This window comes from Apteryx mantelli, chromosome 1 (assembly GCF_036417845.1).
Source record: "Apteryx mantelli isolate bAptMan1 chromosome 1, bAptMan1.hap1, whole genome shotgun sequence".
NCBI lineage: Eukaryota > Metazoa > Chordata > Aves > Apterygiformes > Apterygidae > Apteryx > Apteryx mantelli.
Window position 1 is genome coordinate 155,853,410 of NC_089978.1, and position 26,433 is coordinate 155,879,842.

The 26,433-nt window shown below is 40.0% G+C and overlaps 1 protein-coding gene across 1 annotated transcript in view; it reads right to left on the reverse strand.

Moving 5' to 3' along the window:
* Positions 1–21,191, reverse strand: part of PKP2 (plakophilin 2) — a 47,233-nt gene extending 26,042 nt beyond the window's left edge. The window contains exons 1-5 of the mRNA XM_067307773.1: positions 20,936–21,191; positions 13,119–13,231; positions 10,778–11,472; positions 4,838–4,976; positions 1,714–1,921 (exon numbers count right to left, since the gene is read on the reverse strand). Coding sequence (XP_067163874.1) covers positions 1,714–1,921; positions 4,838–4,976; positions 10,778–11,472; positions 13,119–13,231; positions 20,936–21,149 — 1,369 coding nt within the window. The 5' untranslated portion in view covers positions 21,150–21,191. The remainder of the gene's footprint in view (positions 1–1,713; positions 1,922–4,837; positions 4,977–10,777; positions 11,473–13,118; positions 13,232–20,935) is intronic.
* Positions 21,192–26,433: the final 5,242 nt, after the last annotated feature.

Below are 26,433 nucleotides of genomic sequence, written 5' to 3' on the forward strand. Positions count from 1 at the left end.
GTTTCTGAAGCGAATATTCATGTTCAATGACACCAGCAACTGCAGAAAGAAGGTGTCCTTGCATCCACTTTCAGGCTGGTGAAGGAGAACACAGTTATAATCACAATACCCATCTGTACAAGCTCTTCTCCTGAAGCCATCAAAGCTCTTGTCAGAAATGATGAAACTGCTAGCAAGGGCAGAGGCTTTTTGGCCACCATGCCACTGTTTTCACTGCTTCTGTCACTTATGTGTAAATGCACTGAGAGAGAACACACTATACAATAAATTATCAAATGACCCAATTCTGCATCTGCTGAATGTGAAAAACTTTAAGACATTTTAATGTTACAGGGCTGCTAAACTGAGCCAAAAGAGTCAACAATACAAAGCTTTGTTCCCCAGCCTAGGAAGCACAGTATTTCAAATACTTAAAAGAATGCAGAATTACAGAAGGTCTCAACATGGCTCTGCTTTAAGGCAAGGCTGCTTGACACCTATATCTTTTAAAGCACTGTTATTTTAATCTGATGTCTTTAAAGACCGCTTGAAATAAATCCCCATTCATTTACTCATTATGTTTTCTTCAGTTTGTGAAATATAAGCCTGCTCTTCCTCTGCATGCTAACTAAAATAAATACGGGTCACTGATGGTTGACTTCCTAGAGATGCACTATGGCCAAACAGAAGCACAGGGAAGAAGGGGCTGGCACACTCTTTTGTTGCCTGCTGCAAAGCCAACAGGGCAGTAATCACAGGTTTCTTTGTAATAAATGGTGTCCATTTCCTCCCACCCTTCCTTCTGCTAGACTGATGTACAACAAGAGGCATAATATAGGGCTTCTGATCCAAAGGCTCTTCCCTCAAAATCACAATGGGCCATACTCATTTTAACCATTCTACCTCAGGGAAACTGGAGCAAAAAGTGTGAGAATGTAACCTCTGCAAAGATTTAATCAAGAATACAGGTTGCACCACTGATATGATCTTTATAATCAAGTGCCATATGATCTTTATAATCAAGTGGATGTCCTCACAGGACCCCCCTCCCTTGCACACAGAAAGGAAGCATGGTGTTCTTGCTGCAGTGTTTTCTGCTTGTCACAGATCTGGGAAGGTAGATTCTGGGATGTAAAGAGCTAAGAGTTAGAGGACTCAAAGTAGACATTTGTGGCTGTAGGGTTTGTTGAGGGTATGTCACCTACTTTCCATCCCCAGCATCTGAAAGTTCTTGGGGACAGACACAATGCAGTCTCCAACAAGAGCTATCAGCAGCACAACTCCACTGGCAACATAGTGTCAAAAAGTGAGGGCTGAGCTACTGTGGAAGTAGTGGGCATTACTTGCAGTCCCAGGCACCTCTGGGACTGCCCAGATCAGTGCTCATCTCAATGGTTCTAAAGGATTTGCTATTTGGACCCTCAGTTTCTCTTCTGGAATATCAAGGACTTTAAGCTCCCTGCAAACACGTGCACACGTCATTTCTGAAAAAGCTTTAAGAGGGGAAGTTGCAATTCCTAGTCCCTTCTTGCTGTCTTAAAAACAGATTGGAAGGACCTTGAAATTTCACCTAAGGGAAGAGCTTAAAATAGGTAACAAAATAGGTAACAGTGTCCTTTTAAGTCATTGTTCTTAGTCACTAAACACTGGCCTCAGTAAACAATCAGGCACCTCACACAGAAAGCCTGTGCACTACCTGGAGCACTTCATGCTTGCAAGCACAGAAAACACTACCTGTTATCTGTTTTTTAGTCTCTACATCCCTGGTGTATCGGAGTACATGGAGCAAGAGGGGGATCCCTTTCTGCTCTGACACTTCCAGCTTGTTGTCATTGTCTTCAAACACCAGGTTTCTCAGAGCACCGCATGCTGCCCGCTGAATGTCCTCATTCTGAATGTCAAGAAGCTGTAAAAGTTTGGGGATACCACCAAGTGAGAAAACCTGTGAGGAAGCAAAACAGAGCAGAGAATAGTTAGATATTGAAAATGACAAACTTCCAAAAAAACCACCCCAAAACAAAACCCAAAACCTTAGCCCAAACCTGCAGGGACTTTTTTCATTTGCTCCTATTTGAAAAACTTGAAACACAGATCATTAATCTGACATGATTGTAACTTCTGGGCTTTCATATGAGTCACAGTTAAAATCCACAACTAAGGAAAGCATCATATTTTAATAATTAATGTGAGGGAATGAAACTAGATCTCTTACAGCTCTGTCACAGATTTGAACCCTCTGATGAGACATTCAATTGCTCTGTGTTTTAGCGTCTATGTTGGTAAAATGGACAGGATAGTAACGGTGCACCTCTGGTGATACTTGAGATTTAACTCTGCAACATTTATAAGCTGCTTTGAGATTTATGGATGTAAAGTGTTCCTGATATGCCAAGCTGTTACTTCTTCTTAGCATCTGGTCTGATGGAAAGGTGGTATTTTTCTTCGTTAACTTCTGTGCATGTGTTGAATGTGTGTTAAAAAAGAATACATTTTAGTCAGTACTTCTTATCTGTAGCATACTGAGAAAAGTCTAGTAAATGTATACTTCAAAATATAGACCATTATACACTGTAAAATAGTTAACTACTGAACCACCCACATCTAACAAAGACAGTACTTTTCAGTGTCTAATTCTTTAGAAAACAAGGTTTTGGCCCCAAATGAATGAAGAATTAAAAGGACTTTTTATTTCACAGCAGCTGTGGGGAAACAGTTTCCAAGTTCTACACGTTGGGGCAAATGATGAATCCCATACAAGCTGTGATGTGGTATAAATAAGACTTAGCTTCTTTAGGACTGAGTTTACTATAGAAATTAACTTACATTCATGTACAGTTGAGGTTGATTTCCTCCAGCATATCAAAATGCCATATGGTTTTGTGGACAAATTCATCCTTGTATAGAATTGATAGTACATGAAAGACTTAGAAATGTGATACAGCTGTTTTGAGCAGTCCAGAGTTTAATGATAAAAAGAATTTAATCTGGCCAACAGGTGTGGGGAAAAGGAAGAAATGAAATGCAACAAAACCTTTTGCCCTTCATGCCATGTCAAATTACACTTCCTGCCTGTCTTTCCTCTGATTCAGTCGAATAAAAGGTAGAGTTTCTTGCTACTACACTGCTGACTTGATTCCTCCTGCTTTCAACAATCATCTAGATTCTATCAGAATGAACTACAGAAATGTATGTCTTACAGTAAATGGAACATAGAACACTCTGAAGGCACATTGACCTATTTTGTTACAGTAGATACACCCTTTTGATACTGCTTCCTTATTTTTTTTCCTTTAAACATTTATGCAGGTTTTCTGTTGGTAATTTTAAGTATAAGTGATCTTCTGTAGGTAATTTTAAGTTTAAGTGATCTATAGCTCTTGTAAAACAAAGTGGTGCTATTTGGAGTCCACATGCTCAGAATTTACAAAAGCTATCGGTCTAAATTCTCCTCGGCAGACAAAATCTGCCAAAACACTGTAAGACCACATGGTCACAAGAAAAAGTCACTAGAACCACAGAGTATCAGGTAACAGGGAATAAAGCATTAGGAGACACAGACAGGAATGCATGTTGAAAGGCTATACAGGGGAACAAGACAATGCCAACATGAAAAAATCTGATAGGCACTGAATAGAGAAACTTAGCTAGGATGTGTGGGATGGACAGGAAAATAGCAGATGGCTTCAGGCTGACTGGTCCAGTTTGAACTCTTTTACTCATCCACCTGTTTTTCAGGGAAGCTGTCTGAGAGATGTTTGAATAATTGATGTTGGGCTGTCACTTAACTGGACTGCATATGGAGAAAAGGCTGAGATCATATATAAGTAATATAGGGTAAGTTATGAAACAAAGCAAATGTAAGAAACTTTTAAAATTGGTTAAACTAAAATAAACAACCAGCTCACGTACCAATATACAGAATATATATACAGAATATATATATACAGTATATATATACATATATATATACAATACAGTATATATACAATATATACAGAACTGCCCAGCAAGAGTACCATAATTTTGTCCCATACTGAGATTTAAAGGAAAGGGAAAAGAGAGTATTTCTGATATGCCCTTTTGAGAAAACTATGAGACTTACCAGTTTTGTTAATCCATACTCTGTATTAATGCATTTGTGCAGTCCTAGCAAGCCCTGAAGCTTGGATAACTTTGCACTGTATTCCTAGAGCTTTCCCTTATTTCTGTACTAGTGGTGCCAGCATGCCAGTCACAAATGAGAGAGGGGAGCAATTAAACTGATAAGACTTCAGTTCAGACTACATGACTTATGTATAAAGGCAGAAAAAACTTTGTTTAGCCTAGAAAAGAACAGGCTAAGTGGATATACACTTAGTAGCCCTAAAGCATATGAAAAACCATTATAAGGAGAACAGAAACAGAGACATTTTTCACCATGGTCATCAAGGTAGGACAGAAACTAACTAACTTAGATTACAAAAGGAAGACTTAAGTTATACTTTATTGGTCAGCGTATTAAAGTTCCTTGACTGTCTTGTGGGATCCTAATCAATGTGGTTTTTAAAAAGCTTCTCAGAAACATCTGTAATTACAGATGGTCTGGAGGACCTCTGGATTTTCCTTCTTATCCTACATGTCCATGCTTCCTATTACAAAATGCTAAAGACCAACCTTTTGCTGGCATAGATCAGTGTTATTCCACTGATTTAAACGAATCTGCAGCAAAAAGCATCATCACAACCTAGAGAAAATATTCGACATTGGTATCCTTCAAGGTTTCTTAAAATATCTTTTTTCATGTTGGCATGCAGTGCCATACAATATGGAAAGTTATTTGCTCTACCTGATTGAAACTGGCATAAAAATAATTACTTACTTTTCTTCTGGCTTCTGCTTTCTGGAAACACTCATGCTGTATGAAAGTTACTGCAGCAAGAACCCTGGATGATGACTGTGTATTTTCACTCTTCAATATGCTCACTGCATGCTCCAAAGTCATCTCGCCTTCTGGGCTCCTAAAAGTACAGACACACAAGATACAGTGAAGCAAGACTGCAAAAAAATCATCATTTAGCTTGTGAAATTTCTTGTAATAGAAGGCTGTTCATAATTTTCAAGGAGCTTTAGTTTTACTTAGAAAATTATTCCCTTCCCAGTAGCAGAAAATATTAAGAAAGCTTTGAGAAGTACTAAGTTTCCAGGGGAAAAGAAAATTATAAATGGAATTTTTGCAACAACAAGAGGTTCAGGATAAAGTAAGTCATGCTTGAAATTATAAAAACAAAATGGAAGACATCAGCAGATGAAGGACTAAGACCCAAAGAAGGCCAAAGCAAAATTAAAATATCTTTTACTGATGATGAGGATACCCTGATTTTTTCTCACTAAGGTGATGGTAGCTTTGCTGTATTTGTTTTCATGTCTTTCTTCAGTTTCTGTGTTCTGGACTCAGTAGAGCTGAGTCTTTGCTTTTTTGAGCTTATAAAATTTGCCTCAGTTTGAAATGGGCAAAGCTTTTTCATGGTGGGACAAAATGAAAGTGCCATACACTAAATCAGATATGTACATTGCCTATGGCAGGATTAAAGATATATTCAGTCATCTTCCCCCTAGCTGCCAACACTTTTGCTTGAATGGTAATTGTATTAGACAACCATGTCAAAAATTGGAAAGAAGAGTCACCAGACCCATTTTTTTGGGAACATAAAGCAACTCATGGCACAATTGGGTAGATTATTCAGGATGCAGTAGCTCTGGGATATATGGTTATGTTCCCCAGGTTGTCTACTCAACTTTTCCTTCAAACAATCCCCACCCAGAAAAAATAAAAAGTGTTCTAGTTTTTGGCTGAAACCAAATAATTTTGTAGAATCAGATCACAGACTGCCCAGACAGGGACCAGAGGGCAGTTTGTGAAAGACAGCGAAACAACAGTCATGGGCAATAACTCCCTGCTTCAGAGCTACAAGATTCAGAACATTTATTTGAAAATCATCTCAGTAAATGCATCTAAGATTAGAAATCTCACCACAGTTACCTTCTATGGTAAAACAGGTGCTTGGGATATAAATTTGCTTAAATTCAAATGCCGAGCTTTTGGATTTTTTTTTTTACTTTTAACTAAGACAAAGGTTAGAAAATAAATGATATTCAGAAAAAAGAAATATGAAATATTTTGATACTGATTCAGCAGAGACATTTCTAAAGCATGTGCTTGTGGACTGCACTAAGAGTTACTAGGTTATTCAGCTCTGAGACTATCTCAATACGGACTGCCAGGAACTAATGAGCCTAGAAGTTCAGGTTTGCCCAGGCTGTGGTTGAGCAAGGTAGACAAACTAGGAGAAAATCAGGCAGATTTCTCATACACAGCCTTGCTACAAATGCACTGAAATCAGACTGTTTTACCCAAAATATTTGTGATGAACTCACAGGCTCTGAGACAAAAAAGAATTTTGTTAGAATTTGCCTTGCCAGCTTCCACTGTAAATCAACATTTACTATTAGCAGAGTTTGATCGTAAGGCAAAAGATAATTAGTATGGCTACAAGGACAATAAAGAAAAGAAAAGCAATATCTATGCTCATGTTGCAAATGAAATTATACTCTGGTACCCTGAGGTTTCCACATGCCTTTATATTTCCATTTGTTATAAATCATGTTATTTCCTGTCTTCTCTCCTCTTCTGAGTTAGTGTTTTGAGCAAATACGCTGTATGTACAGGTGCTGAGGCAGGCTTGTGCAAGACAAAGATGAAAGATGAAATGAAGGGGACAGTGTGTTGAGGATGTCAATGGAAAGGTTAAATCAAAGTGAAATTAAATACAATTGTTAATATCTCTAGTACCCTGGGCTCTGGTTTGGCAACGCTTACAGCTTCCAGATTTTCAGGACTTATTTCAGCCCTGACCTAAAACAAAGTAGTTACTAAGTTGCTCCACGTTGCAATTCTGATATATTGATTGGAAACCTACTTAAAGATCTTAAAGTAATGGAAAGAAGCCAGATCATCTTTCTTGTTCTTATTCTTTTAAGTGGAACAGAAAAACAAGCTCTTCAAGCTTGGTTTTTAGCCAGGTTTCCTAAATCAACAAGTTTTTTGTGACCATGGTCTTTATGTGCCCATGTGAGCATGTCTGCCTGCCTGTTAGTCACTGCAGTAAATTTGAAAGCCTTGGGTCTGTCTCAGTCACCTTTTACAGAGAGGCAGAGATCTCAGATGTATGAAATAGTAAGTCACTTCAATGACTAACGAGGAGAGAGGCTCTATCCACGCACCTTCTAAGGTCAAGACTGCTGCATGAGATGATGATCCCTCACGGGACACCAGAGAATCTGTGTGAGAACTCAGCGTCAGGACAGCAGGCATGCCCTGCAGCTGTAAAGGCGCATCAGCAGTCACCAGCCTGTGAGGCTGAGATAAATGGATGTATGGCCAGACAGCAAATTTCTAAGGGCTGTATGTGTAGACCTGCACTGAGACTGAAATTCACCAGAATTGTCCCTTCATGGCTGATACTCTTTCATGTGTGGTAGCCAAAATCTTACTCTCTTGTGCACTGTCATACTAGGATTGCTCTTCATTGGGTAAGAATAATATTTACATTCACTAAAGTGAATAGTAATAATAAATACAAAGATGCAATATATCCTTTGACCCTCAGTGGCACTCACAAAAGTTAGAGCACCCTAACTTTTGTCAAAAGAGAATTTCATGCAACGATTCCATCCTATCCTCAAAAAAACGTACAGGCAAACTAATAGCCACATAGCAAATCAACAAGCGTAATGACAACAAATGGACTTTCAAACAATGGTTGTCAAACAAAGTAATAGTTTGACAAATGGTGACTTTATCTTAATTACCAGAGTAGACCACTTTTGAGATACACCATGTTGTCTGATCATTTTGTCACAGCTCGCAGGTCTGATTCTGTAAGCAGTTGTTTCCCAGCTTCAGGCTGGAGTCCTCTCTTTCCTAAGCCTTTGATATGAGGTTGCTTTTAACTGCTTCATTCTACCAGCAGATGCAAAGATAGCATTTCTATAGTCTGATTTCTCTACACTGATATCATAGCATGAGCTAAGTATTGTATACAAAGTTTGAAAATGCACGTATGTACATTTTAAATTCTATACACAGCTAGTCTGCTACTTCTCTTCAGCCTTACACAACTATTTTATAACCTCTCAGTTAACCTTGGAAAGATCTAAATTGTAAATTGTGTAAAAATGTACAGATTTCTGGAAAAATCAAATGATTTGGAACATGGGATTATCTTTTTTCCCTTCCATTATTAGGGGAACAACAATTAGTATCAGATAATGCAAGCTTAAAATCAAAGAGAAGGGGTAGTGATAAGAAATATGGAAGTTCTTACTAACACCTTAGACTGAGAAGTCTCGTGTGAAGAAGTTGTTGTACTGACAGAAGAATGACAGACTTAACTGAAATACATCTGGTTTAACAGCAGGGTACCCAAAGGCAAAATGTAATCTATCAGGTTTTAAATACTTAATTCTACATTGAACTGTGCAGTAGTTAGACATGGATGAACCAGAATGTGCTACAACCAAAACAGGATTTAAACATCAAGTCCTTCCAGTGATGAGAATTACAAGTGGACTTACCAAACATGTATTTTTAGACATCATATATGTGGATATCATACATATGTTATTACCTAAGCATATGTAACAAATACTGACTTCATTCAGCTAAAATGGCTATGGTTTCTTTCTTACTATTTAAGAATTTAGTGATACAAATCCTTTCAGGGAATTATCTTTTATATACAACTCTTCACCAGCCTCTCATTAATATAAGCTATTATATTTTACATATATATATTTATATTTTCAATCTATATTTTTAAACTTTGGGTAAAATAAGGAGCCCTTCATTCTCCCCCCAAAACAGCTACGAATCCAAACTACAAACTAGGATATTTGAAAATACTGAGATAAATGAAACCTGTAAACTTTTGCCTCCAATTGTTTTCCTCTGTAGTTTCCAGCAAAAGCTGAACTGAAAAACTGGCACTTAAGAAGCTACGCTGTTCAAAAGGTTTCCACTGGGTCACAGTTCTTCCACCTGGAATTCAGCATGGTCTCAAGCAAGCCACATGCACAATGACAGAAGATGAATGTTTATTTACACAGTGGAAGTATGAAAAGCACTTTGGTTGACATCTCTGTGGTGAGACAACTAAATTTCAGTGTCTGCACCTGCAGAACAAGAACCAAAAGTGCTCCTACACAAAATTAAAGTAGCTGGTTGTGGCTTAAATGCACTCAAGAATGTACTTCAAGTTAAGTAAATGATTGAATCAATGTGTTATACGACTGTTTGTAAGTCGTCTTCTTGAGAAACAAAGTCCTCCCGGGTACCTGTTTTCAACACCAGTACTGCCGAGTCTTTAGCTGTTGCCAGCTCCCAGTCATCTTTTCTGAATTTGCTTGCTGTAAAGACTGAATACTTAGGGCCAAATCATTAATACCAGATCTCTGAACTCCTGGATCAGGAAGCAGTAAAAATTTTGATCCAGATTAGATGTGGGCACAAGATTATATATTTGTAAAACTAATCACAACAAACAATACATAGTTTAAGACAGACAATATCTGATCTGTACACAGCAGCGATATTGGCTTATGCCTAACCTGATATAGTAGCAAACTTAGAAAGAGAAGAAAGGCTGCCTTTGGAAAAATGAACTTAACAGCCATGCAACTGTGGAAAAAAGGGACATATCTTAATTACATTGTTAGTAATAACACCACAATTAACATACATAACAAACTTTGGGATCCTCTTGGAATTATGAAACAACAACGGAAACTGCAGTAAACACTAAGTAATGATCTTCTGTTTACCCTGTGGTTTGTTCTGCCCATTGAAACTTAGAGCTCTCAAAACATTCAGATTTTTCTTAAATGAAAGAAGTATTCACTTCTTAGGGGAATTTCACCACTGATGGATAAGTTTGCTTTTCTGAAAGTGGAACAAGTGTTAGAAATTCTGAAATTTTCTCTTAAAAGAAAATTCAGGAAAAAAAGTCATTTAAAAAAAATCTGAATGTTTCTAACATTTTAAATAATTTTCCTGAAGTCTGGGGGCAGCTCTGGGAATTCCTGCCAGAAAGCTAAGAGAGCCTCAGTTTAAGATAGTGTCCTCAGAGCTTGTAGATTCTTGTGGTAGTGAGAAGCTTTGGGGTCCTGAAATTTAGAGCAATCTGTGTTCATTGTAGGGATGGTGCTACAGGCTAGCAGAGCTATGAGAAATTTCTGCCTGTGTTTTAACTGAAGTTTGTCAAAATCAAAAAGTTCCCTTGAAATGATGAAGGACTTTTAACTGGAAATTGTCGATCTGCCAAATCTGCCAAAAGCTGTTTCATTGGTAGATTTCTGACATATTCTAGTGAGAATAAGAGTTGAAATCATCTGGTTTCTTATGAGCACAAATTCTGTCAATACATTAGCGTGTATTGTGATCTAGGTTGTAAATTACTCAAGATCTATTATATATCCCCTTATAAACTTCATTAAGTCTTGTCAAGAGAGATCAAACAGGAGCTGTGGACCCTGCAGCATGAGCATATACATATATTTTTTCTCTCTTTCCTTTGTTGCATTGGAAGTAGATTTTTAAAAGCAAATCTACTTTTGTGTCCTCTGCACTGACATTTTATACACCGTGCTGGCTAGTCAACCAATAGCTGGCAGTCTATCTTCTGTTTTTAAACAAATAGAATATTTTCAACTGTGAACCCCCCCAGGTAACTGTGAACCAGAGCAGATTCTGCGTCATGCTTACCCTAGCTGAGTTCCATTAATGGTGACTTGTTCACTCTGCAGGAGACCATTTCTCCCTGCTGCTGCCATAGCAGCTGTCAATGGCATCCTCTTCCCATCTGTTTCTGCAGCAACACTGGTTATTGAAGCTTGGTTAGAAGCTTCCCTCCTGGTCTGTGTGCTTCTGAAAGTAGTTTGGTTCCAGCAGGACCTTAAAGATTGCCTGTTCTGAGACCCAATATAGGAAGCAACTGGTGATTTGACTTGTCCTGTTGCACTGCCTGAGGTCAGGTAGTTCTCTTTCTCCAAAAGATTGGTCATACTGCGACTGTTGCCTACTTGCTGGCACAGAGGTACAGTGGGGCTGGGGAGGACACCATCAAAGACTGTATCATTAGCAGCTCCCATGTGGGACTGCCTTTTAAAAGAGCGTCCCCTGTTCACCGAATCCTGAAGAGTGTAACCAATAATCTCAGATCGAGCATATCTTGGTGGGACAGTCATGTTGGATCTCCTGCTATCTCCATGCCTCATAGAGAATCCGGCTTGAATCCCTCTGTCATAGTGAAAATCATCGGACACATATGCCAATCTCTCAGGGCCTCGTTGGGGAGAAATCTCTAATCTCTTCAGAGGTTGCCTTTGAGATCTCTCTTCCATTGACTTGTATGTGGTTCTAGTCCCCCAGCCATTTGTATAAGAAGTTGGTGAAGCCACCTGTTCAAGGATGCATAAAAGAACAGGAGTCACAGCAAGATCACAGCATTTAAGATTAACAGCAAAGAAAACAAACCAAAAAGTAAAGCTAAAAATTGTGAGGTCTGTTACTAGAACAGAAAAATCAAATGTGAACCTCACCAAAATTGTATATGAAAAGGGATTCTGCTACACTTCTTTGTATCTGCCTAATGAAGGTAGAAACAAATATAGTTTAACCATTAGCAGACAAAGTCTAAGGATACAGGCTTCTACTGCCAACTTGAAATATGTGTGTAAGTCAATTATGCTTGGATAAGACCAAATCTGCGTGGCCAGACTGAAAACCCTTACTTTCACTGTGGAAGAGCTACTGATGGGGATAATGGACTCACAAAAAGAGTACAGGTTACCAAATCTAGTAAGTACAGGATCAGATCATTGGATAGCTTTGTTTATTATACAGGAGCTATGCAAGGATATCTTATGCTACTGCCAGTTATCCATTGTTGCTCTCTTCTAAAAAGAACAGATTCACATTAAATATTTTGGACTGGATGGCAGGTGAGAACAGGGAGGACAGAGAAGGAAATGTAGTCAAGTAAGCGGTTCTACCTCTAGCCATACAGAGCCAGAGATGCTTAATTAACTGGTCAGCAGCTGGGCTATTTTCTTTAATGAGAATAAGCACAGAATCATTCTTGCCTCTGAGCTGAGAGAGAATTGGACCTTCCATATACAGCTACTGTACTGATGGACTCTATTTAAATATTCCCATTCCCAAGCTGAATTGCTTTCAGTTTACTAATGTTGATCATGCAGCAGCATTGCTATTGAGCTATGTGTTGATTTTCAAGTCATGTGGTTGCCCCTGCAACTGGGTTCATACCAGTTATGACCAGAGTCATGAACCCTGCAGAAAATCAATTATTTATCTTAGCAGTTAGGTCACGAACCCAAGAAAAGTGTGGTCACCATAAGAAGTGAAGCTGTAATTTGACAAAAATTTAGATACACTATTATATTACAAGGACTCTCGCACTGAAATTCTTGTAATGCTTAAACAGGTTACAACAGGATTATTTAAAATGATAAGGAGCACTCCACCTGTCATGGTGAAACAAATGCAATCTGTTTTCCTATGGTTTTGGATGCTTAATTCCCTAACCTCTTTCATCATACTCCCAGCTCCAACCCATGTGCCCAACATGCCGTCATTCTTCACCCCACAGGACCCCTGAGCTCCCTCAAGCAACTGCTGACTCTTTGGCTGGGTAAGTGGCAGCACAGCCTGTTGCCACTTTGAGCTATATATGTGCTGGCTGATACGCAGCCTGTTGGGATGGATAAAGATCTGGTGTGTAACAGCCTTTGCCTCAGTGGGGTGTTAATATGGTTTTTCATTTTCTACCCCAATGTCAATTCTCACAAAATCGACAGAAGTGCAAGAAGCCTGTCTGTCAAACTGAGTTGAATTTAGATGTTGGGATCAGAAGTCACCAGAAGGGGGAAGAAATGTTAACAGACAGGTATCACAGTAATTAAAACCTCCTTTAAACAGTAAACAAGTAAGCAAACAATCTAACCTTGCAACACCATTTAACAAAATGAGTAAACTATTCACGTGATATTATATTTATTTCTATTCATTGCCTTCTTCTCCTCACCTGGTTTGATTGATAATATGAGAAACCATATTGAGCTCTTGGTACAAAATCACTTTCAGTAATCCCCATGTTATAAACATGTTCTGGAACACTGGAAGCACGGTGTAAACTGCCTGTAATAAAGACTAAGATTAGTAAGATTTTAATAAAACATTATATTACTACAAAGGATGATTTACAGTACTAGGGAAATGACCCAGTCCACAATGTTAGTAATATATACTAGCTGAAAAGCAGAGGGGGAAAGGATGGAAAGATGTTTGTTTATGGCTAAGCAAATCTTTCTGAAGACATCAGGCCTTTTTCAGTTTCTTATTTATTTTAGATAATGCGAGATATTTTTAACTCTTAGAAGTCTTATGATCTATACAAATAATTAAGAAACATGGGTTTATATCTCTGTTACTGTACACCCTAGAGATGCACTTTTTACAATGCACCATTGCAAATAAATAGCAGACACTGAATATAAACCATTTTCTTCATAGTTGCCTACCTCTGCTGCTGATGTTTCTTCTTCCTTAGGCTCTACCTTAATGATAATATATTGGAGCAAGCAACACTTTATTAATCTTCTCAGTGCTTCACCCAAAGAACACAAAGGGTCCATGACCAGGCTCTACAGTTTATGGATATGTATGACACATGAAGCTGAAAAAGTTGGGGGGAGTTTAATGACACTTTAAATCTATATCTGAAAGGTTCGCTAATCCCACAAACAGTGTAGAACACCCACAGTACATCCGCTCTATTTGTTTTTTTTTCCATGACCCACCTTTGAAAATAAAACAGTGCATTGCGATTATTTTTTTCTTAAAACTTCATTCTTTTCTTAATTAAAAAAACAATTATCAGGCTTTTTTTTTTTTCACTGATACCATGCATCTTTAAAGGAAAGTGCTTCCATTAATACAAAATAATTTTTAAAGCTTTGTAACAGATACTGCTGAAATTTTTTTTTTATGAGATTCCCCTGTTATGAGAATCTGCCTACAGGTATATAAAAACCACCAAGATGATTAAAGAGGTGAAACAGAAATCAAAAGCTGAAGGCAAGACATACCCCAAATCTGTCACAAATGGGGCCAGTGTGTGATGAAGAAGTTTAGGTAACAGTGGTTAACAAAGAAGTTAGACACACTGACTGGCCATGAATTTTCCAAATAGCAGACACTGCCTGAACTACTACAGAAAATAGAGAACCAAATCATTAACTTGGTCAAAACTGATGAAGTTTCCACTTCTAAAAATATTAGGAGTCATACGCACAATGGTGCCAAAAACAAGCAGGTAAATGCCTAGTGGGATTTCTGAAAGCACCTTGTGTTTATATGCCAAATAGCTGAGGCTTTCAGCTTATGCCGTTAGGCTCCTGACTTTATTAGGTGCATATGGGTTTCCTTAGGGACTTACATAATCTTATATCTTTGATCTTTAGTTACTGTAGTTGGTAAAGGGCCTGACAAGAATGAAACTACACAATAGAATAAGAATAATTTTTCACTAGCATGTGTCCACCTGGCTGAGATCAAATCTGTGCATAATAAAAATCAGTGTTTAACAATTTGAGGTCCAGTTCAATCATACTTTCCAGTTAATTTTGCTTATTTAATCACACTTTCCTGCTCTTTTGCTTTGGCCACAAAACACAGATTTAAACATGCATTAGTTGATTTGTTAAGACACATTCATTTCAACTTTGCGTCATGAGACTGGAATAGTACAGCTTGGTCAAATTAATGATTTGGACTGTAAGAATTCCTACATGACATTAAAAGTTTGTGTGTTTCAACAAAGCCCAGGGGTTACACAAATAACAACAAAGCAGTAGTAGGAGAGTGACTTGTTTTACACTGCAAAAGTTTCCTGCTTAGCTCTGCCAATGTACACTGACAACAAAAATCTGCACATTCATATAATCTGTGTGATATAATTCTCATATCAATGTACAGTTTCAAGTGGCCTATAAGACTCCATCTTAGTCTGTTGCCTATGCCTGCTTTTTAAAGATTCACTTTATTCATTGCTACCCATGAAAATACTCTCATATAAGCAGTCTTTAAATATGCACAAACACACACACATATTAACAATGTATCTGTTTCTTTATAGTTAGTATTTTTGTCCAGTTCACTTTAATTAGTGAGAAATAATTCTCTGTTACTTATCTACTTAGAACATAAAGATCCTTAGAGCAAGGCATTTCTTTATGTTTTAGAAAGCTCTGAACTCTGTCTTTACTAAACAAATAATAAAATAATGAGGATTATAAAGCTGCCCATGAACTAGTTTAGGATAAACTACATATCTAACAGTTGCCCTGTTCGCAAAAGCAAAATACAGTCAATTAGAAATCACAACACGCAGGTATCTTTACTAAACAGTAGCTTTAAGCAGTTCTCTTTTTTAACCTTCAGTCTTTCTGTGAACTATCCATCAGCAAAACAAAACATTTTTCTCTCTCAGAGGTAAACACAGCAGACATTAGCTTGTGGAATTTCACTTTGCATGTACACTATCTAGTGTTTGCTCTTACCATATCAGTAAAATATTTTGTGAGTATTTTACCTAAGATTTATTAGCTACATAAAATGTAGTTTGTAAGATCGGCTGTTTACTCATGCCAAAAGCCAGTGTGCTAAAGGAAAAAGTGATAACTAAAATGCTGTGACTTCAGTAGTTATTAGATGCATAACAGGTGATCTGATCAAGACTTGCTTCTCTCAGTGAGACTACCTCCAGCTTTTCTTTCACCACAGTACAAAACACCTTTCAGTGTTACATACATTCAAAAATCGTTAGGCAGCCCTTGTACACTCAGTGCATTGATTTAAAAGAAAGCAAGCCATGAAGGATTTTCTTAATGTATTATGGGTTCTTTTACTGTTACAATTAATATTTTCTAACTGTGAGACCACTGTGAGTGGTCTAAGTCTCACAGAAACTCTCTTCAAAAACTATAAACTTGATTCAGTTACTCACCCATAGGCATCCAAAACTATATGACATGCCATAAAGATAGCTCACTTGATTTCCAGCTGCCAGTCAAGAAAAGGACAGGTTTCCTATAGGCTCTGTGTCACATCTGTCAAGCCATGTGGGTATTCTGGAAACGGTGGGCATCTCAAATAGCAGCTGACACCCATGCGCAGGCAACTGAACTGAACCTTTTATCTCAGTCTCCTCTCTTTCCTGCCAATATGTAACCAAAGAAGTTCAGGAACACTGGCTTTTTAGACGTGGTAAAGTGGTGGAGGAAAACTAAAACCTCTTCACTCTTCCTCATAACCCACAATAAAAGCCATACAAAAATCACCTAATCTCACAACAATTATGATAAAATTCTGAGACCTGACAAAATAGTTACACTATAAGGAAGGAGACTAAAGAGATGACAGAAGAAAAAATCCTATCTATTGTCACAGTGGCTCTTCTCAAACCTCCTTTGTTCCCTTGGATGTGATATGTTGAGTGTGTCTAGAGGCCTTGAAAGCTCCTCTCCAGTGATTACTGGCCATACTAGCCACCATTGCAGACATATCAATCCCCTGTGCGATGGGCCTTTAAAAATCACAATGACACTACGTGTGTCTAAGTTACATGATATATGAAGAAAACAATTAGTCTCTATTAAGGAGTTAGGTGTATCAGATTCCTTTTAAATCCTGTATACTGTTATCCACTTATGAGTCCTTTTCAGCAATTTTATATTTAAATGGTTACCACGAAAATCAAATTTTGGCTTTAAACCCCATGCTGCAGGCATCAACATAATTGTACCCCGTATATAAAGGTCTATGAAAGATTGTGGTATTTTCATGTATCCCAAGTGCCCACCTGTTGAATATCTATTGTCCACGCTTGTTCAGAGGGGTAATAATATCCTCAGCAGAAACTCACTGTGTTCCGCGTTCCTGGTTTGCAATCTTTTAATTCTTTTTCATACACCACCACTCGTGGACTGAGATGGTGGCATTTTAACAATGGCTTATCAAAAACTTCACTGAGTCACTTAATCTAGAGATGAACAAGCCTCCTTTCTGGTCATTCCTCTCCACTGCTCTTCCAGTGCAACTCAAAGGACTTTTTTCTAACATTTTGTACTTTGCACTGCTCAGTACCCATTTAAACAAGTGCTTACAATGAAAGAAAAAGATCTCTTCTGGCTCAGGAAGCAGAGGCGAGGAATTTAATGACACCAACGAGAAGTCCAAGTCACCAACAAGTAATCTTTTTCTACTTTCTTTTTCTACAAAGATACAACAAGAAAACTACTATGAAGCAGTAAGCCTCATCAAAAAATCTATGAAATGGAAGACTCAGGATAGGAAACCCCTAAGAACCCCTAAAACCAGTTTAAGAAAAACACTATTAAGAATTGTAAAAATGAAGCAATATAAGGAAGAAATAAGGCTCTGATTGTAACCGCCTTATATCTAATACTGTTGATTGGAAACCTCTTAAGTTTTAGTTGTTTTTCATAAACACAAACCTGGGTCAGAGAAAGTATCTCTACACAGACAGCAGTTCACCTGGCTGTTTGGTTTTGTAAAACATATTACTAAATTCTGCCCTCATTTTCTGCGGTAAAACTGAGAATGTTGCACAGGGAGGAAGACTTTGTTCCAGGGATTACACTAAAGAAACAGAAATATCACAAAGAAATTTAAAAGCCAATCAAAACTCAGAGAGAACAAGATCAGGGGCAAGTGGAACCAGAAACCTAAAATGGTTTCATCAACTCTTAAATTATACATGAAATAATCAATGTTAAATATGTGAGCTAAAAACCACTGGTCATTAACGTATATGGTTCTAAATGCCATTTTTCTGAACTATATACCATTTCATTGCTATCTTTAAACAGCATTCAGAAATTTCATATGGCTGCTTTAGTGGCTCACATTTACTTCCAGGTGGCATAATCTTTACCTTATAAAGATATAGCAACTGATGAAGTGGAGAAGTTGCAGCTCTTGGCAAACTACTGCTTGAAAAAGCTCTGACAAAGTTTTAAAAAGATTTGAGGCAGCACATGATTTTAATCATTTTGCAGCTGGAGGAATCCTCAAAGCACAAATCTGAGGATGACCTGAATTTCCATTATAAAAAGAAAGAAGGAAGACACCTTCAAAAAACAAAAAAGGGAGAAAAGCAAGCAACATGGGTGAAGGAGGCAAAAAGGTTCCTTCCCATTTGAAGGTAATTTTTAAGGCTAAGCAGTCACCTTTAATTCGAAACTTTAAGGAGAAATTATGCTGCCTGATGGTGTACTCCTTGTGCTTCAAAACTCCCAGTACTGTCTGTGGAAGCTGGGTGTGCACAGTGTAGTGCGTAAGACCTTTATTACCACTGATTTTTTTTTACCCAGGGGTTATGTGCTTGCCTAATTTTAGGCATGTATGTGAATACTCTAGTTAGGTATGTGCTAAGTACCTTGCTGAACAGGGTCTGAAATACTTCTACTGATAGGACAGTTGTATTGCAGGGACCTGCTACTTTTAAATCTTTATATAGTTTTCCACGTGACTTCAAACACTACAGGTTAAGACGCTTGGTGAATATATCTAGAAAATCATTATAATTTAGTGAAGTGGTATTTTTTGCATGTAAAATAGGGCATATTTTTTAAGAGTAGCTTATATACAAAAATTCTTTTTTTTCCAAAGAATAGTCAAATTCTGAGCAAGTCTTCTATGGAAAAGCACATTTGGATTCACATACATATATACATACTTTTTTCAGGGAAGTCAGCATGTTGAACACATTAGAGGCATTTGACACATATTATAGATATTTGAGATACAGACAGATAGATATATAGACATATCTATATACTGTGTGTATATAAATAAATACATTTATTTAAGGAATACATTCCAGTTCCATTTTTTTTGAGTTTTGCAGTAGGACTAAAAATGTATGATGAATTGGACACAAGCATATGTTTGAAAGAAGAAAAATAGGAAGTCCTTTTATGCATGAATAATGCATGTAACAGACATGGATTTGCCACTCCTGTTTCTGAAGCACAGAAGTACTGGTGTCTCAGAAATGCAAAGTGCCCAAATACTTGACCTTCAGAAAAAAAAAAGCTAACTAAGACAACTATCCCCTTATCCATCAGTTTTGTTAATGTGTTCCATAGAAGGTAAGGGGAGCTAGGAGGACTGGAACTTCTCTTCATAGATTTTTATGCATGGTTTAGAGACAGTGTTTCAACTTCATGACACCATCTCATTTGTTAACTATTGTTCAAAAAGTATTTTCCAGAGAACTCCTCTCTAGTATCAGAAAAACTAATGAAGTTACTCTAAAAATGTTTAGGAACCTTATTCAAATAAGAGCTTCCAGCCTGAGGACTTGCATGTGTACCTACACACTGCTGAGCTGTGTATACTTATTTATGTGATTCATGTTCCTAATTTTTCTGAGTAGAATATGTCTGTGTCTGCATTGTATTCATTTTTAGTCATGAGGTGTTTTTCTGATGGAAGCCAGCTGAAGTACAAGGAAACATTTTTCTGCCTGACAAGACAGATGAGCGAAATATATTTATAAATGTGAAACCCTTTCACTCATTTTTTTTGAAAACAAAAGGTGACAGCTTCCATAATGACAACTGAGCAACACGGTGTAATAACCTGTAAGTCAGTCATATCGTCCTATTTAAAAACAGGAGCAAAGTTTTCAGGATAATTATGCATAATTCATGCATAATTATGATAATATAATTTATGTTTTCAGATTTTTTCTGGACTTACTTTAAAAACAACACATCTCTTCCCTATTAATACTTAAGACAACCCCCCCCTCCCCCCGCCCCCAGCAGCTTGCCTGAAACCCTCGGCACCTGGCAAAGCTACCCCATCAGGGCCTGACACCGCAACTGGATCTCCGTTGCATGACAGGTGCCACTGCACAGTGGACCCTAAAAGGATCGGGCCTGCTGACTGCAAGAGCTTGAAAGCAACTGACTTCAATTTGTATTGCGCACAGCAATGAACGGGGTAAATAAAGAGTTTAGCAACATTAGCATTCGGTTTCCTATTTACGCCTTTCCCAGGGTTATTTTGCCAAACCTCCTTTCAGTTCATTTTCTTCTACTTCACAGTAAAATAAGGAAAACCATTTCCGACACTTCTTTCCATTTTATTCAGCAAAGAGGGCCAGTGGGTAAAACTAAGTTATTAAAATAAGCACATTAAAACGGTTACGGGATTCGGAGAATTTAGCCTCAAGTCTTCTCTCAGGCAGCAGTGAAGTTGGAGTGGCTGGGAGGGAGAAACACCTAATTCGCTTAATCAGAAAGGAGAAAGAAGGAAAAAGTGTGACACAGCTCAGATTTTTTATTACAGATGCTGCGAAGGGAAACGACTTGTATGAAGCCCGTACCAAGCAAGCGCTTCCTCTCCGGGCCCGCGCAGATTACGCGGCACGAAGGGGCCATTCCGGTACAGCTCTGCTTTTACTCACAAGTCACCTCCGCACAAACCTCGCCGCGTAGCGGCTGATGTGGCGGCTGACCACCACCACCGCCTTCACGCGACAGCCGGCTCCGCTCCGGCGTCAAACCCACCAAAACCGATAATAAACTAAGTAAAAAACCTCAGGAGAGGTGTGTGTGGCGGGGGGGGGGGGGGGGGGGGGCGGGCCCGCGACCACACGGCTGCGGTGGCCCCGGAGCTGTTGGGAGCCGTTGGGAGCCACGGGGCACGCGAGCCGCGGGCGGTTCATTCCGGCGGGGGCGGGGGGGGGGAGCCGGAGGGCGGTAGCAGCCTCAGGGCAGCAGCCGGCCGGGCCGGGCGGACACTCACCGTTCACCAGCGAGCCCCTGCTCTTCCTGGCCAGCGTCTGCTGGACCTGCCGGTGGAGCCGCAGCGTCTTCTCCTCGCCGGCTCGGCCGCCCGTGAGCTTGAGCCGGGCGTCGGAGGGCAGCGCCAGGCTGGAGCTGTCCAGCTCCGGCAGGATCTGCTGGCCCAGCACGGTGCGGATGTAGCCCTGCTCGGCGGCGGGGCCGCGGGCCGCCATGGGCGCCGGTGGTCGCGGCGCGCGGTTACCTGTTGCGCCGCCGCCGCCTGCTCAGCGCCGCGCTCGACCGCGGAGGGCGCCGAGCTGGGCCCCGCCCGCCGCGCAGGTGCCAGGCACGGCCCGCGCCGCGCCGCGCTCCGCCCCCGCCGCGGCGAGACGCGAGGGCAGCGCCGCCCGCTCCCTTCCCCTCCCTTCCGCCAGGGCCCCGAGCCGCCGCCCGGCCCGGCCCGGCCCGGCCTGGCCGCCTCCGGCAGCGGCGGAGCGGGGCCGCCCCGCTCCAAGGGGGGTCCCTGCCCCAACCTGGGGGGGGGCCCGGAGAGAAGTTTTGCTGCGTCTGTCCCTCACCCCCGTTGGCACTGAGGGAGGCTTCAAAGAACAGAAACAGCCCAGGCAGAAGATATTTACTGTGTATTTATACGCATCCCCCCCCCCATATGTACACCCCGCAGAAACCTATAGATATGTGTGTGTGTGTGTGTGTGTATGTATATGTATGTATATGTATGTATATATATACACCCCCCCCACACACACATATACATACACCTTTTTAAAATGTAACTCATTCATTTGTCCTGATTTCATACGTGCGTATGTAATTTTCGACCTAAAAACATAAGGTGTGAGACTGTGCTTTAAATACAGTGGTCCCTTGTTGTGAAGGTTAAACTCTTCCAGGTGGGACTGTGGTAGGCAGGTGGGCACAGGGCTGCTGGTTTGGGGGGGGGGGGGGGGGGCCGTCATGCTGTCTGAGGTTTTCACTCTGTGTTGAGGGTTTGCAGAGAGAGGTGAAGTGAAGCTGCCTTCTCTCCATTTCATTTAAAGGAGATAGTGGTGCAATTGCACAATTAAATGCTGAAAAAGCCCAACCGGGTCTGCTCCTGCAGCTGTTTGTGCATGCATTTTCTGTCATAAATAGCCTCTTATGCATTGAAATAAAGCTCGGTAAATGGGGACAGGATGAAGACTTAAGTTCTCATGTTACCTCAGAACAGGACTTTGACTTAATGTTTAAACAAACGCTAAGGAGGAGGAAAATGAAACATGCAGTGTATTGTGGATAGGAAAGTGCAGACTTTCATGTTTGCTTTAGAAAAAGACGATGGTCCAGGGTTGCACAGTTCCAAAAAATCCCTGACAAACTAAACACAGGTATTTTAATAGAGAAGCTGATGTTTCTTAAAAACAAGTGAAAAATGTATATGGCTTTTAACCTAATTTGTGGCTACTTCAGAGAGACAGTGGGACTCAAAATGAGCTGGTGTAACTTATTTTTAACAGTACTTTAGACATGACAGTGAGAGCACAGAGTAGTTCCAGGAAACCTGGGGAAAAACTGTGACTGGGACCATCCTTGTCTCAAGTTATATCGTAAAGTAAGAAACTGGGGCACTTTATTTCCTGAAAACTCAGGACTCCAGGAAATTGCCTCCTGCTTACTGACACACATTGTGGCAGCAGAATCCTTCTGGCTCTGTGCTGATTTATGCTTTGTCTATCTTCTCTTTTTCTTTAGGAGGGGGAGGGAGCTCTGGCCTTTCCTGTGCCTTGGTCTGGCTAATGTCATCCCCTTTTGCTGTAATGTGGCATATCACAGGAGAGGTCACGTTAATGACTATGTATGATACGTGAAAATAGCTTCAGTGATTAAGAGAGATGGAGTGACGCACTTCTTCCTAATAAACGTGGAAGAAAGATTACTCATGGGAACAGAAAGGTTGGAGATAAGCTGTGGGGTACTGCCTGGGAAAGAGGATCAGGGATTTGTGGAGAGGAGGGAGCTGGAGGTATGTGGTAAAACTGTGATGAGCAGGCAGAAAAATGTAACAGAAAAGTGGAAGCATAGGATGGGCAGGATAAGGCAGGGAAAACAATGGGGAAGACACATCACAGCTAGGCAGGAATGTAAACTATGTTAGAAACTATGCTAGAACCTTCTACTGAAACACAGATAAGTCACAAAAGCATTTCCAGTAAACAATAGATACTACATTCTCTCTGGACATCAAGAATGGACAGGCATGTATGAGTGAGGAGTGCTGAGGAGATTAGAAAATAGTGTAAAAAATGTGAAACATTTCCCCCCCTCCTCCTCTTCCCTGCCCTCTCCTCCATTCCTGATCTCCAGCACAGACATGAATTCTGATTAGTCTTTATAGTTGCAACCAATTTGGTTTCACACACAAAATACATCTGAAATGGATTCAGGATTTAGAAAATACTCTTGTAGAGGGTGTCCTCAAATGCCACTGACACACCTACATTTACAAATTCTTAGCACATTAGCACTGAGCATGTTGGAAGAAATGTTGAGTTGTTACTATCTTGCGAGTATGTGTATGTGTGTTTGTGTGTGCTTGTGAGATCTGTGGCAAAAGGAATAGCAGTTTGCTCTGGGTCTTAAGCTCTTTCATGAGATTTCTGAGGCAGATTTCCTTGCTTGTAACTAGGAATACTAACTGGAAAGTTTGGGGTAGAGAGGAGAAAGAATTTTGCCTGCACAGCATTTCTGACAATGCTTAGTCAAGTTCTGAAATATAAATGAAATAAGACATTTTCTTACACAAAGAAAAGATCATGTAACTGATTGCTCCGTCAATAGAAATTGATGATCTGCAAATTCCAAATTGCAAAAATTGCAAAAACTTTTTGACTGAATTGCAAAATTCGGTCATCTGCAAAAACTGAGTTTTTCTAGAGGCAAATAGTTTACCAGTGCCAATTTTAGACTGAAAGAGATGCAGTTGGGATTATCCCTGAATGGATAGCAACTTGTGATGGATGTTTTGCTCATTAGATTTTTGAAAAAGAGATTTAATTTTGATGCATTTACTGACTGAGAGATGAGGAATCACATACAAGAACATTATCTGTCCAATATCTGATGGATTCAAGCAGCTCACCAGAAATTCATTTTACAACTTGTTTGTTGTTCTCTCCAGGTGTGCTTTGCCTAAACTGTGCAACCTTTTCTTCATCAGAAGTCCCACTCAAGTAATATATTAGAGTTGTAATATTTGGTTCTTTTACCCTCCTTCCCTTCCCTTCCCCTTCCCCTTCCCCTTCCCCTTCCCCTTCCCCTTCCCCTTCCCCTTCCCCTTCCCCTTCCCCTTCCCCTTCCCCTTCCCCTTCCCCTTCCCCTTCCCCTTCCCCTTCCCCTTCCCCTTCCCCTCCCCTCCCCTTCCCTTCCCCTTCCCCTTCCCTTCCCCTTCCCCTTCCCTTCCCTTCCCCTCTCTCTCTGTTATGACTTAGATTGAACAAGCTGTTTTTGATGATATGCTGGACACAGATTATTTTCATCTTCAAGGAGCTTAGAGGGAACTGGAATATGTATGAACATTGCAGTGTTTAGTTTAGATGTGAAACAACCCACCAACAAGGGCTTCCTCTAAAATGCACACAATTATTCATATTTGTTTCTCTAGGAAGACATAGAAAATGAAGTGTCATTCATTTTTTTGCTTTTATTTATACAGAGTTTGGATAACGTGATTGAAAGTGTTATATGCAAGTGTAGGATAGCCAGGAATAAGTGGATTATGTCTACATCTGACCTATTTTATTTTTATTTGAATAACAGGGCAGAGAGAAAGTGAATTCTACGCTGTCGGTAAAACCCCACTGAAGACAAAGAAGCCACACTGCCACCGCGTGTCTACTTTTCAGAACAGCACTTCCAAGCCTAATCAGTATTTCTGCCTTTCCTTTCTAGAGTACATCCTGCAAAGCTTTCCCTTTCTGTAAAATGTCTGGATTTGTAGTGTACCAAGGAATGAGTTAACTGCTTGCTTAAAGTCTGAGATCAGTGTTGTATTGCAATTAATTTGTCACAGGAAATGGAAGTGAAGTTCAATACAGCTATTTTTTGCACTAGGCACTGATATCCTCCTATGCTCTTTTACAGAAACATATCCAGCTTTTTAATTTCAGCATCATTTTTGGAAGCAGAGAAACAGAAAAACATTTAATTTTAGTCCTGTAGGATCATTTAAAATAAAGATTTTTTCAGAACCACCTAGGGGGAAAGTGTTGTTTTTTGCATTAGTAAAAAGTGTGATAGAAGTTCTCTGCCTGACAAAGATGTGATAATAACAACGTTAAGAGCCATGATGGGGACTTTCTACCTTAGCTAGAGGAGCAGCAGATCACTTGAGGGAGGAAACACACCCCCACAAAAGATAACAATAATCTGCGGCTAGATCTAACAACATCATAAACCTTCACTCGCTCTTCACTTTGATGAAATGATTGCGCAAGTGCTGGGCTTGGAAAGCCAGGCCTTAGCCTTGAGGGGGCTGAACCTCCTGACTTTATAAATGTCATATCAAAACCATATCCAAACCAAACCAAAACCATATCATATGGCCAAGAGCCGTGCTTTATGTTTCAAGAGAGCCAAGAACTGCCAGAATTCAGGGAGGTCCTGAAGATGGAGACAGCAGGCATGTTCCTTTTCTATTGTGTAGGACTAATTTGCATTGTGACCCAGGGTGTTGAGGCAATGCTGATTTCAGCAGTCTTTCTCAATTTGTTTCCTCCTAGAGCTGTGTTGCCACTGCAACAGAGGTGTTGATTATCTAGCCCACCTACACCAGGATGGCAGCTGATGTTGGTCACGTGTTGTCAGCCCCCACTGTCACTTGGAGCTTGCTCAGGTATGAATGAGATGCCGCTGCTAGAGGTCTACATTGAGATACATTCAATCAGGAGATATTTATAGATGTTATGCCCAGCACAAGTTGTAGGGTTAGATTGTACTCTGATGCATGAAGAACAGTTTGCCAAGAGAAAGGAGTGCCCATCTGTGTTTATGTTTGTGTGTGTGTTTATAGCTGCCATTATATACCACGACATCCTTGTTTGTGACCTTATAAAAAGGATGTGACCGAATGGATGAGACAGCAGGAACAAAGAGACTTGAGATAAGATTTTTAACAGGCCCAAGAATCATCTTTGTGGAGTTTCCCCAGTAAGGACTTTGGTCTGTTTTACTTGCTTGCGGGCTCCTCTCTGCACTGTGCTTAGGTGAGACCCTGGCTGCACAACTCTCTTTGGGTGATGTTTTCAGTGAGCAAGAGAGTAGGAGAGAGAGCTAAGCCTGGATTTTCCATCTCCCTGCAGATTCCTCGTGCCCTGGGGCAAGATCAGCTGCACACTGTGAACTAGAGTGGGGCAGTGAGTTTTGGGGGAAGGTGGTAACACTCCTTCTAACCTATCCAACGCTTATCAATGTCTTGTGTATAATGTTCACTTGACCACTCTCTTCTTCCACAATATACTGGCT